The 13,792-nt window shown below is 41.5% G+C and overlaps 2 protein-coding genes across 2 annotated transcripts; both read right to left on the bottom strand.

The window, feature by feature from the left end:
* Positions 1 to 1,844: 1,844 nt before the first annotated feature.
* LOC141607826 (uncharacterized) lies at positions 1,845 to 2,322 on the bottom strand. The gene is made up of 2 exons (XM_074427172.1): positions 2,156 to 2,322; positions 1,845 to 2,097 (listed from the first exon to the last, which is right to left on the bottom strand). Exons 1-2 carry the CDS (start codon positions 2,320 to 2,322, stop codon positions 1,845 to 1,847), a joined length of 420 nt encoding a protein of 139 aa, XP_074283273.1.
* An 8,179-nt stretch (positions 2,323 to 10,501) lies between these two features.
* LOC141607827 (uncharacterized) lies at positions 10,502 to 12,538 on the bottom strand. Its single transcript, XM_074427173.1, has 5 exons — positions 12,495 to 12,538; positions 12,052 to 12,380; positions 11,380 to 11,742; positions 10,856 to 11,187; positions 10,502 to 10,666 (listed from the first exon to the last, which is right to left on the bottom strand). Exons 1-5 carry the CDS (start codon positions 12,536 to 12,538, stop codon positions 10,502 to 10,504), a joined length of 1,233 nt encoding a protein of 410 aa, XP_074283274.1.
* Between the last annotated feature and the right edge of the window lie 1,254 nt (positions 12,539 to 13,792).

Genomic DNA, 13,792 nt, shown 5'->3' on the forward strand with positions numbered 1-13,792 from the left:
TTAATAACCTAATTAGACACGATAGGTGGCTTCGACATAAGCTTTAAAATCAACTAACAATTCTGTAATTCAATCGAATGCATCTCTCTTTCACATAATTTCTCGCTAGTATGAGAGTGCGTGATTAGCACCTTCTTATTGACACTCGATGAGTTAAATTAATTAGCGAATTTGACCTAACTTGACCCCTTTTAGGCCGTGTAGAATGCCCCTTTGCACGACATCATCTCAACCGATCAACGTCGTTTTGAACTTATTTTCTAATTTGTTTCGAGTTCGTTTCGCAATCATTTGATCTAACTAATGAACCTGACCTAGGACCTAGGGTAGCCGTGTTTGGTTTGGCCGTGATTTGGCCGTGTCTTTTGGTCCTTTTGGTTTCGTCCGTTTTATGAATCGCTTGTTCTTTATCGCTTTATAACTTGTAATTTATCGTTTGTTCATCAAGTTGTAATTTTCAAGTTAGTTTCCCTTTATCGAGTCAAAACCTCTTTCAAAAACCTTAGTTTTGTTTGGTTAGATGGTTGTGTCCCAATGCATGTAAGAGCGTAGTAAATCGCATGTTGTTTAAAGCAACATGGCCCGGTTTATGCTAATGCATGCTTTGGTGCGTAGCCCTATGTCTAATTCGATGAGATTAAGTGAAAGCACACATCACGAGGAGTGACCCAAGGCCGTGAGTCATGTAAGCCGTGGGCCACCCCTCTTGTGCACGGTTTCCTAGGCCGAATGGCCGTGTAATGTATCGTGTACGGTTTTGTATGTAGCAATTGTATTTAGATCGAGTTGTATCTTTAATTTATTGTTGTGTCGGCATGAAATGCCTGGTTTGTAATAGGTAGATCCCAACGGCTCCCCCATTCCCCCTAAGCCTTGTTTGCTTTCGTTCATATGTTGCTTAGATCAATCAACCCACATGCTAAATTACAACTTTGACAAAGTTAGTTTAGTTGCATCTAAATCGACATAGAAATTTCACATGTTAGGGTTAAAACGATGTTTGCATTTCATATATCGTAGTAGCTATGACCTTGTTTGAAATCCATACTTGACTTAGTAGAGGCCGTTATTGACGGGTGGGGTTGGGTGTCCTTATGGGCTTCCCAACACGTACCCTCACCCCTCACCCCTTACTCAAGATCTATGGTTTGTGGATCCGTCTAAATACCACTGGATTATGAGAGTCATTCAAATCGAGTGATATAGGGTACAAGTCTTTATCTTTAATCACTCGTAGTCGATTGGCTTTATGCTTTTCGATGAAAGGTGTAAAGTTGACTTGAACGGTTCCAAGTTCCCAAAAAACTTGGTGGCGACTCTAATTTGTCTTAATTCGATTCGAAAGAACCTCGAGTCGATTATGCCTAGTGTGGATCCCGCGGACGCAGTTCCCGAGGGCCTTGTCCACAAGGATAAAACATGTTTAAAATAGAGATGTTAGATTTTTACCTGATCAGGACAGGATAAGGTTGTTTATATATGAAATAGTTTCAAATGTGTTACATTCCAGGTTCTTGGAATCATTTCTCCATCCAGGGTTTGGAGTCTGTATGCTCCTTGTCCGACGATTGAGTCGATAAATAGGGGCCTTCCCATACAGGGGCTAGCTTGCCGGCTGATTTTTCTTTTTTGTCTGGGAATACTTTTCGTAGGTTAAGGTCCCCTTCCCTGAAAACTCTAGCTTTTACATTTTTATTGTAACTTCTTGCTACTACCTGTTGATATGATGCTATCCTGATTTTGGCAGCATCTCTCAGTTCTTCTTTTAGGGCTAGGCTGTCTTGTAGCAGGCTGTCGTTTGTTTCTGTATCATTCAGGCTATATCTTAAAGTTGGTACGCGGATTTATGCAGGGATAACTACTTCACAGCCATACATAAAAGAGTAAGGTGTTTGGCTAGTTGAAGTTTTTGGAGTTGTCCTGTCTGCCCATAGTACTAATGAGAGCTCTTCTGCCCATCTGCCTCGTTTTCTCTTCAACTTCATTTTTAGGCAGCTAATGACCACTTTGTTACTTGATTCAGCCTGGCCATTTGCTTTTGGATAGCCAGGGGTTGACGTTACCAGGTTGATATTCCATTCAGTGCAAAAAGCCAGTCTGTTTTCCAACGAACTGTGTGCCATTATCACACACTATTTGTGAAGAAATTCCATACCTGAAAATGATATTTTTCCTAATAAAAGATATTACTTCTTTCTCAGTGACCTGCCTGAATGAATCAGCCTCTATCCATTTGGAGAAGTAGTCAGTCATGGCTAGTATGAATACTCTCTGGCCTAGAGCTACTGGTAATTTTCCTACTATGTCCATGCCCCATTTCATGAACGGCCAGGGTGAGGAGATTGAATGTGTGTAGATACCCGTATCCGTCGATATTGGAATTTATAGAGAACCCGACAAACACCCGATGATGATAGGACACATGTATTCTTTAGTTGTCATTGTCATTATTTGGAGCTCGTTTTACGAGGTAGAATGGGCGTCGTCGATGAAGTATTTTATTAATTTGAATGATATTTAAATTAACGTTTTTAGTGAATTCATTCTGTTAATTTAAATGATATTTGAATTAATGTTTTTAGTGGGTTCATTTTGTTATTTTAAATGATATTTAAAATTAATGTGTTTTTTGAGTGAATTCATTTTTATTTAGTTTAAATGATATTTAAATTAAAGCTTTATTTTGAATTTATTTTCTTAAGTTATTTTATTGAAAATAAAATAAATATTTGATTTGAAAAATCATTTTATAAGTATATTTGATTTGAAAAGTCATTTATTTCAATTTGTTAATTGGTTTGAAAAATCAATTTTAAAAGCGAAAAAACTCGTTTTGCATCGTGTGTTTTGAGCTCGATTTTAGCTCGGTTTTTAAGCCCGTTTCCTTTGCGAATTGGCACGAATCTCGAGTACACTAACCCACCTATACCAATACCCATCAACCCATGTTCGAACCCCCATACCATGGCCCAAATTCTCGTTCAAAACCAACCACAAGCAGCCCGCACCCAAACCGCAAACAGTCCCCTGTTTTGCGAGCCAATTCCCGAGCCCAAACCCGCTTCAAACACTACCAAGACCCGTACCCATTAACCCTAACCCATACCCTAGTATCCTACCCATATTATCCTAGCTTGATCACCAAGAAATCCCCCAAAACGTACCCTCACCCCTTACTCAAGATCTATGGTTTGTGGATCCGTCTAAATACCATTGGATTACGAGAGTCATTCAAATCGAGTGATATAGGGTACAAGTCTTTATCTTTAATCACTCGTAGTCGATTGGCTTTATGCTTTTCGATGAAAGGTGTAAAGTTGACTTGAACGGTTCCAAGTTCCCAAAAAACTTGGTGGCGACTCTAATATGTCTTAATTCGATTCGAAAGAACCTCGAGTCGATTATGTCAGTGTGGATCCCTCGGACGCAGCCTTCCGAGGGCCTTGTCCACGCTTTGGCGACTCACTGGGGAAAAGAGGACTAGTTACACTGTGTTTCTAGGGTCTTTTCCTCCGAGGTGAAACTTGAAAAGAAAGTGTTGGAAAGTAAAACATTACTCATAGTGCTACGATTCATGCATAAACCCTTAAGGACTTGCCCGGGCCGTCCCAGCGTTTCTTCGTGATGCATGGGGGGCGACGTCCCACTATGCCAGGAAGCTGCACATTGCTCGCTTCCACTTCGCCTCGCGTGGTTCTTGGGAATGGGGACGATCTTCTAGGTACTTTACCTTAAGACACCTCGCTTTATAAGACCGCAAAAGGATGGAGGGCATAGACCTTCTTGTAGAAGACTTGCCGAGACTTAGAGATGTCTAGGAGCATACATCCTTATAGCATGAGAATGACAATGTGCAATATGTTTTCCCGAGTCTTTTTTTTCGAAAATTCCAAGTCCTTTTCAAAACCGAACTTTTGAACAACTTACTTTCAAACCTAGCATGATTTTCAAAACGCGGAATGCTGCCCAAATAGGACTAGAATTTCGGCCCAAAATGCTTTTATAGCCGGATATCGCCCATTTCAAATCTCATTTTTCAAATCGATCATTCGTTTTTCAAAATCAATCCAAAATGTTTCTCGAACCTCAACCAAGCATGAAATGCGTCGAGTCGTGTCCGGGTCATGGCCGTGTTAGGCCGGGTTTGTTTCAAGAGTCTAGAACACGACCTTGTTGGGTCACCCAAACTCACCTCTTGGGCTTTGAGTCATGTGGGTCGACCTTTTGGTCTAGAATAGTCCATAAAAAAAAAACGTCCAAGCTAGGCCTTATGGACGTTTCACTCGAACCCTGGGCTATGTTAGCCCAATCACGGGTTTAGTCACACCGAGTCCAGTTTAGAATCGAGTTATGACAGTTTGAGTCATGTCGTTTTGTCGAGTCTAAAATGAACCGATGTCTAAATCAAACCGTGAGTTGAACCTTTGGTTAGTCAATCTCAAGTCGAGTCTTTGTTCAAGTCAAGTTAGGGTCGTGTCTTTAAGTGTGCAGGGGCTCTTACTTTAAATATTGACTCGATGGGGGTTTTCTTGTAGAAAGGCCGCCCAAAACCCGACGTCAAGCAATGGAAGATGCTATCAACAAGCTCACGGAGGCCGTGAACCTCATGATGACCCGAATGGATGTGATCGAGTCTAAGTTGGTTGAAGATTCCTCTTCATCTACCCCACCTCGACGATTTGGAGAAACGGTTCAAGTTCATCGAGGACCGTTTGAAGCTCTCCCAGGGGAAGAACATTCACTATGAGAATGCTAGGGCCTATGCCCCAGTTCAGGACAAATTGCCCACGAACATGGTACTCAGTGACATCCTCAAGTTCAAGGGCACTGAAGATCCAGTTCACCATGTTAAGGCCTATAAAGGGTACTTAGCACTGAAGGGAGTACCTGCTGATATGCTCTCTGAAATTTTTGCCCAATCTCTAGGAGAACACCCGAAGGCGTGGTTCTACAATCTTGACCTCAAGAACTTCCCCACTTTCGAAGACATTACGGTGGAGTTCTGTAAGCACTATGCTGACAATGTTGAGATTCAAACCAACATAAGAACTTTGGAGGTTATGACACAAAAGGAGAAGGAGGGTTTTACTGAATTCCTCGCAAGATGGCGCGCTGAAAGCGTGAAGTTAGCTAAGAAGCCTGATGAAGTTGAAATGGTAGATAAGTTCGTCAAGAATTTACGACCTGTTTACCGTAATGCTCTGAAATACCAAAATTTTGGTTCTTTCAAAGAATTGATAAGGATTGGGATAAAGGTAGAGGACGATGTCCGAATTGCTGAAGCTGAAAAGCCAAAAGGGTACCAAGGGGCCTCATCGTCTAAGGGCAAGGCCCCAGCAACGGCCCATATTGATGAAGCCATCAATCTCTTAGAAGGGCAATCGAAGAAGTCGCAGCGCCAAACACCTAGGGCATTCACCGATATCGGATGCACTTATACATACGCTCTCCAAAGGCTCATAGCCCAAGGAAAGCTGAAGCCTATTGGTCCAACTCCGGACCCTCCCGCTGATCAACAAGGTAAATGGTATAAACCAAATGCCTATTGTGCCTTTCATCAAGGGAAAGGCCATGATACTGAAAGGTGTTATCGACTGAAGCACAAAATTCAAGACATGATTGAGAGTGGAACACTCCCGATCCCAACTGTTAAACCCAATAACATCACCAATCCATTTGGCGATCATGCCAACTTTGTTTCTGTCGAAGACAATGTCGATTATTCCCATCTTATCCGCCCATGTCACTTGAAAGAGGTGTTTATTGGGAAACTATTTGTGGATTGCTTTGAATTCTTGCCAAACCCGAAGAATGAAATTCAAGTCGGGAGTCTTGCTCTAGAATGTACTCCTCTCATTAACGAAGTTAATAAAATACAATTCGATTCACCAACCTCCATCACTAGCGTAGATCCTCAGAGGACTACCTCGGGATGGAGGCCGACCATCAAAGGGATCAAGGACCCGAGCCGAGCATCTAAGCTGACAGCTGAACAAGGGAAAGCTCATGACCAGATTTGAAAATTATGAGTCGGGATCTGTTTTCTTATCATAGTCGAGTCGAGTCTAGGACTTTCTTTTCTTGAAGTTGAGTCGTTTGTTCCGCGATGACCTAGGGTGTGTCCTAGGAATCGTTCCTTCGAGTCTGTTAAGCATTTGTCATTCCAATAAAAGTTGCAGTTTCGTTTCCAAATATGTCTTGTTTCCAATCCTCAATCATTCCGAAACATGATAAAACGCACAACACACTCAAAGGAATCCCTGGGGTAGAAATATGTCCTGTTTCAAAATGCAAGGTACACTAGGATCCCGTGTTTGATTCCTTTACCTATTCCATGTCTGGCGGTAGAAAACCTCCATCAGAACCAGTGCCTATGACAAGCTTTTAGATGATTCTATGACGAACCCAGACTAGCTCCTTGTTTCCCATATCGATGACGGAAGGCAAGCCCATTACCCACAAAATCATTCCACATCTCTAAGAGAAAGGAAACCAACCCGTTCTAACAAGGAATTGTTAGTTCTGACCCAAATTAGTTGGCGAAGCCATGTTTTCAAGGTGTATCCATTTGTGACTAGGAGAATGAGTAGAAAACTTTTTTTTTCAAAAAGAATGAAAAAATGAGAAAAAGAGAAAAATTGGAAAAATGAAAAGAAAAAAAAAAAGAAAAATGAAAAAAAGATGAAAGAAAAAGAAAAAAGGAAAAAAGATGTTATTGCGGAATGCTTTTTTGGTTGAATGTCGAAGTTACGGAAGCCAGAATTCAAGTCAAGTACCCATAGTTGAGGTTCAATGGGCGAAGCCCAAAAGCTTAAGTAGTAACCTCTTTACCCTCTAAGTCCTTCTTGAGACAGTTACAAAGGGATAGTCGGGAATTTTGAGAATCATTCCGCTTGTGTTGTTATACCTAGCCTTTAGGGTCCAGACATGGAAATTTGAACCCACGTCATTTTCCAACCCATTTGCACTCGGGTTTCATCAAACCCGAGACACCCATTCCAACCACATCAGCAGCCATAGCCCTTGGCCTTAGCACCACAAAACGAACCTTCAGAATGATGGTTTACCTTGCGAACCTTTTTTTACCAAGCTCCACATCCCAAAAGATCCAAGCCTTTTACACCTAACCCCAGACACGGGATTTAACGGTACCTTACATGCTAGAATGGGATACGACATGATACCTTAGGTGAAACCTTCGAGTGTGTACACACAATCAATATGCCAAGTTTATGCACCTTGCTCGAACTACGTCGGATTTGATTTCGCTCCACGCGAATACGTAGGCAGTCCTTCAGAATAAGGGATTCAATCCACCCATCATCTAAGTTGTCATCTTGTTGGTTTCTTACGGGTCTTAACCAAGTCCAAATGAAGCCACCTTTGTTTGAGTCAGGCTTAGCACTCGATGTAGGCTAGGATAAGGATATAGGTTCAGATGAGTAGTGTCAAGTCTCGGAATGAGCTCTATCTAACGGTTTAGGCAAAGATGCTGAGTCACATAGATGTGGGTTTGTGTTGGGAACAGAAAATATGAAAAACCCGCTGAAAAGAAAGAAGGCGTGAAAGAAAAATAATAAAAGCCCGCTGAAAAGAAAGAAGGCGGTGGCAAGAAATGATGAAAACTCGCTGAAAAGAAAGGAGGCGAGGAGAAGAGTGACAGAATGTTCCCAACAAGAGTGATGTGTGATGTCTAAGTGTTCTCATAAGATCAGTCTGTGTTTAGTTTCTGGGCGAAGCCAACGTTGTTGCTCTGTGAGTTTAATCCACCTTGTCAATGCTAAGTGATCTTGATTCCCATGTGCCCTCGGGAGCACGCCCATGCCATACGATATCTCCGTCCCATGTTCGACGACCTTGTGATTCCCATTTGCCATCTTTTGGCGTCGGAACGGCCAATTTACATTTCTACCCCCAACAAGTCAATAATTGAATTAAAACCCGTGCACACTTAGGGTTTTATTTTCCTTTTTTGTTTTACGGTAGCGGGCTACGCCCACGTTGTTTACGGGTCATACGGAGTGTCTGAGTCGTATTCCATGCTCACCCGTCAAGGTTCGATTTCAAAAAATTTCAAAAACTTCAAAATTTCAAAATTTCAAAAACTTTTTGCGAATTGTGGTTAGATGATCCAAGTAGTAGAATCTTTTTGGGTCGATAGCCCAATTATTCAAACTTTTCAACATGTTCAAATTTTGGGTCGATGACCCAGTCTTTCAAACTCAAATTTCGGGTCGATGACCCAATCATTCAACATTTTCAAATTCAATTTTCGGGTCGATGGCCCAATCATTCAAAATTTTCAAATTCAATTTTCGGGTCGATGGCCCAATTATTCAAAATTATCAAATTCAACTTTCGGGTCGATGACCCAGTACTTCAAAATGATCCAATTTCAAGATCGACGATCCAAATGTGCTCATGTGATGATTATTGCTAGTACGTTTTTTGTGATATAGCAGGATATGCTTCAACTGGGGGCTCTAAAGTCTTCGACTTTAGAGCCATTTCAAATCAGGGGCTCTGAAGCCGTTGGCTTCGAGACCATTATCAAGATGAAATGGATGACATCCACTCAAAATTCAATTCAATGCAAGAGTATGAAATGGAAGAATTCCTTAGCCGAAAGCAAATGATGAAAGCGACGGCAACCTCCTCGGAAAGTCCCGTCCCATTTTGACAAGCGCCAAAGAGATGATAAATTTTGGGCAAATGTCGAAGATGATGAATTTCGGACATACGCCAAAGATGATAAACTTTGGGCATGTGTCGGCGATTGCCGAACTACGACGCGGTTTGATTCCGTCAGAAACGGATACGTAGGCGCCTAAGGATAAGGCTCAACCCACCTTTTATGCAGTTCATGGGTCGATGACCAACAATGATAATTCGACGCAATGAAGCAAAGAGTTAATCCCCAACGAAGTTTCGGGTATGATCTCTTCTTATGGTCAAGCGAGCTTATATACGCAAGTCTAATGGACTATAAACGACCCGAAGAATCCTCGGGTCGAAAGGGACCTGGGGTATACTTTGACTTTCGCCTTGTCCAAGCCTCGGTCAAAGTGGGGCTCAGAGATACCCGTATCCGTCGATATTGGAATTTATAGAGAACCCGACAAACACCCGATGATGATAGGACACATGTATTCTTTAGTTGTCATTGTCATTATTTGGAGCTCGTTTTACGAGGTAGAATGGGCGTCGTCGATGAAGTATTTTATTAATTTGAATGATATTTAAATTAACGTTTTTAGTGAATTCATTCTGTTAATTTAAATGATATTTGAATTAATGTTTTTAGTGGGTTCATTTTGTTATTTTAAATGATATTTAAAATTAATGTGTTTTTTGAGTGAATTCATTTTTATTTAGTTTAAATGATATTTAAATTAAAGCTTTATTTTGAATTTATTTTCTTAAGTTATTTTATTGAAAATAAAATAAATATTTGATTTGAAAAATCATTTTATAAGTATATTTGATTTGAAAAGTCATTTATTTCAATTTGTTAATTGGTTTGAAAAATCAATTTTAAAAGCGAAAAAACTCGTTTTGCATCGTGTGTTTTGAGCTCGATTTTAGCTCGGTTTTTAAGCCCGTTTCCTTTGCGAATTGGCACGAATCTCGAGTACACTAACCCACCTATACCAATACCCATCAACCCATGTTCGAACCCCCATACCATGGCCCAAATTCTCGTTCAAAACCAACCACAAGCAGCCCGCACCCAAACCGCAAACAGTCCCCTGTTTTGCGAGCCAATTCCCGAGCCCAAACCCGCTTCAAACACTACCAAGACCCGTACCCATTAACCCTAACCCATACCCTAGTATCCTACCCATATTATCCTAGCTTGATCACCAAGAAATCCCCCAAAACGTACCCTCACCCCTTACTCAAGATCTATGGTTTGTGGATCCGTCTAAATACCATTGGATTACGAGAGTCATTCAAATCGAGTGATATAGGGTACAAGTCTTTATCTTTAATCACTCGTAGTCGATTGGCTTTATGCTTTTCGATGAAAGGTGTAAAGTTGACTTGAACGGTTCCAAGTTCCCAAAAAACTTGGTGGCGACTCTAATATGTCTTAATTCGATTCGAAAGAACCTCGAGTCGATTATGTCAGGTGTGGATCCCTCGGACGCAGTTCCCGAGGGCCTTGTCCACAATGTGGTAACTCAGATGGTTGGTGTATAACTAGAGCATGTATTTGACAGGCTTCACATTTCGAAGAGTATTCCATACAGTCAGCCCTCAGGGTTGGCCAGTAATAGCCAGTCCTGCGTATCTTGCTTGCCAGGCTCCTGCCACCTTTGTGATTGCCACAATGTCCATAATGTATTTATTGGATTACCTGCTTGGCTTCGTGTGGTTCAAGGCACCTCAAATATGGTCCTGCCTGAGATCTCTTGAACAAAGTATTATTGATAATCGAATAGGTAGAGGCTCTGATTTTAAAGGCTCTGGCCTCATGCCTGTCATGAGGTAATATGCCTCATAGGAACCACTCATAATAGGGTTTAGTCCATGAATTATTGTCAATACTGACAGGATTCACCTGTTCAGGTTTGCTAATAGCAAGTTCAAGTAAATGGACTATAAGTATTTTATCAAAAATAGCAGGGGTAAAGTTTGAGCCAAGGCTGGCTAGAGCATCAGCCTAGGTATTCAGGTCTCTTGGTATTTGCTCAATATCAAATGAATGGAATTTAGCACAAAGTTTTTTGACATGTTCTAATTATAAGATCATTTTTTCATCCTTTGCCGTGTAAATTCCTTTGATTTGGTTGGCAATTAAAAGTGAGTCGGTTTTTACCTTTAAGTTTTAAACACCTAGGTCTAGACTTACCTTGAGTCCTGCTGTGAGGGCTTCGTATTCTGCTTCATTATTAGTAGCCTTGAATTCACAACTCACAGCCTCAGCTGTTATGTCCCCTTGTGGTGATTTAAGCACTAATCCTAACCCTATACCCCGTACATTGGATGCTCCATCTGTGAACAGGGTCCATTCCTGGTCTGATGTTTCATTTTCTAAATGGTTAACTTCTTTAGCCAGGTCTGATTCTAGGTTAGGGCTGAAATCAGCCACAAAGTCTACTAAGGCCCGTGATTTAATTGCTGTCCCGGGTTCAAAGGTAATATCATAGGTACTAAGTTGGACTGACCATTTGGCCATCCTGCCTGATAGTTCATGCTTCCGCAGGACAGATTTTATGGTTAGGTTAGTCCTGACTATTATGGGGTGATATTTAAAGTAGGGGCGTAGTTTAGTACATGACATAATTAAAGCTAAAACATATTTTTTAAGTAGGCCATACCTTATTTTAGCATCTAGTAGACTTTTACTTACGTAATAGACTGGGTGTTGCTGACCTTCTTGTTCCTTCACCAGAACTGCACTTACTGCTATGTTAGTCACAGATAGGTATACTGACAGGGGTTCTCCTTTTTCTGGCTTGACAAGTAAAGGTGGAGACGAAAGGTAAAACTTTAGGTCTTGGAAGGCTGCTTCGTGTTCAGGTGTCCAATGGAACTGTTTATTCTTTCTGAGCAGGCTGTAAAATGTTTTACACCTCTTAGAAGATCTGGATATGAACCTGTTCAGGGCTGCCACCCTACCTGTCAGCTTCTGGATGTCTTTAACAGACCTGGGTGACTGTAACTCGAGTATGGCTTTAATTTGTTCTGGACTAGCTTCTATGCTCCTTTTTGTTACCATGTAGCCTAGGAACTTCCCTGTAGAAACTCCAAAGTGGCACTTTGCAGGGTTGAGCTTCATGTTATATTTTTCCAAGATATGAAATGCTACTTCCAAATGCTTCACATGATCTTGTGCATTTTTTGACTTTACCACCATATCATCGATGTAAACTTCCATAATGTCCCCAACCCGATTTTTATACATCGTATTGACCAGGCGTTAGTATGTTGCCCCTGCATTCTTTAAACCAAATGGCATGGAAGTGTAGCAATATATGCCTCGCTCAGTAATGAATGCAGTACTCTCCTGCTCAGCAGGGTGCATCTTTATCTTATTGAATCCACTGGAAGCATCCATGAATTTTTGCATCTCGTGCCCTGCTGTTGCGTCTACCATGGCATCAATGTGTGGTAGAGGGAATGTATCTTTAGGGCAGGCTTTGTTCAAGTCAGTGTAATCTACATAGACTCTCCATTTGCCATTCTTCTTTTGCACGACAACCACGTTTGCTAGCCATTCAGGGTACATAACTTCCCTTATCATGCCCATGTCCAAGAGCTTGTCTACCTCCTCATTGATGATCAACTTTATTTCAGGCACGATTTTTCGTCTTTTCTGCTGTACAGGCTTAAAATATGAGTCAATATTGAGCTTTTGAGTGATAACATCTGCGCTAATTCCAGTCATATCAAAGTGAGACCAAGCAAAACAAGAAGATTAATTTTTGAGAAAACTTACTAAATCAGGCGTGATAGTGTCAGGGATATCAGACCAAACTAGAACATACCTTTCAGGGTATTCAGAATCAAGGATTACCTGATCCGTTTCCATCTTCGGTGGTGCTACGTATGTGCTCCTGACTGGGTACTATAATTGCTATATGCAAGGGACTTACCTGCCTTGAAAGGTTTTAGGGCCTCAGTGTAGCATTCCTGGGCTGATTTATGCTCACCTTTGATGGTTACTATTCCCTATTCTGTTGGTATCTTGACACACCGATGATAGGTTGAGGGGACGGCCTTGACATTGTGGATCCATGGCCTGCCAAGAATGACATTGTAGGAGGAGAGGCAGTCAAAGACTCCAAATCTTTTGTAGGATGCAACACCTTCAGCATAGGTAGGGAGATAGATTTCTCCTAACGTGTTCCTTGTTTCTCCGCTGAATCCTACCAAGACGTTGGATTTCTTAGTAATTTGGTCCTCGTTGATTTTCATGGCTTTGAGTACATCCAGCATGATCAGGTTCACTAAGCTGCCTCAATATATCAAGATCCTTCTTACATTGGCAGTCCCAATTTGCATGGAAATCACCAGGCCGTCGTGATGCAAGTCAGGCATGCCTACCAGGTCACAATCGCTGAATGTGATAGGTGGTATATTTTTTTACTGGCAGGGTGATTTCATCTGAGGAGTCCTGGATATCTTCTTTGCTGCTGAACTAGTCAGGCCACAAATTTCCAATCCACCACTATGAATTTTACTTCATAGAGAGGGAGTGGTGGAGGAATATTATGCTCTGGTTTTTCCTCCTGATTGCTTCTGTTTTGACCGGATTGGCTGCCTTGGTCTTAATCAGATCCTTGAGATATCCAGCCTTCAATAGGCAGGCTACCTCCTTCCTGAGAGTAAAGCAGTCCTCTGTTGTGTGTCCTACATCCATATGGAACTCACACCACTTGGTCTGGCCTCTCTTTGGATTTGGGTTGTCCACCTTTCTGGGCCATCTAACTACTGGTCCTATGTTGTCAAGTCGCTTGATCAGGCCTGCAATGTCAACACAGAAGTTATGTTCAGAAATAGGTGGATGTATTTTAGTCTTACCTTGCTGTTCCTGCGCTAGGTTGACTTCTGAATAATCAGGCTTGGTATATGGACCACTCCTGTAGTTGTTATTTCTGCCGCTACTTTTTCGGTTTGGTTTATCATAGTCTTTTGGATTGCAGGATCCTTCAAGCTTGTAACTCTTGTCTTTTTCTAGCTTGATATAAGCAAGCGCTTTGGCCTGTACATCCTCAAAGGTATGGCAGGGGTACTTGGTGAGTTCTCCATGGAGAGCACTATGGGGTAATACTCCCTGCCTGAA

The sequence above is a fragment of the Silene latifolia genome, chromosome 10 (assembly GCF_048544455.1).
Source record: "Silene latifolia isolate original U9 population chromosome 10, ASM4854445v1, whole genome shotgun sequence".
Classification (NCBI taxonomy): domain Eukaryota; kingdom Viridiplantae; phylum Streptophyta; class Magnoliopsida; order Caryophyllales; family Caryophyllaceae; genus Silene; species Silene latifolia.

Coding starts and splice junctions, on each gene's coding strand:
- LOC141607826 (XM_074427172.1), bottom strand. CDS start 2,322: ATGAAATGGGGCATGGACATAGTAGGAAAATTACCAGTAGCTCTAGGC. Junction 2,098..2,155: donor AGGAAAAATATCATTTTCAG/GTATGGAATTTC, acceptor GTTGGAAAACAG/ACTGGCTTTTTGCACTGAAT.
- LOC141607827 (XM_074427173.1), bottom strand. CDS start 12,538: ATGGAAACGGATCAGGTAATCCTTGATTCTGAATACCCTGAAAG. Junction 11,188..11,379: donor TCTGGTGAAGGAACAAGAAG/GTCAGCAACACC, acceptor ATGAACTATCAG/GCAGGATGGCCAAATGGTCA. Junction 10,667..10,855: donor CCCTCACAGCAGGACTCAAG/GTAAGTCTAGAC, acceptor CTGAATACCTAG/GCTGATGCTCTAGCCAGCCT.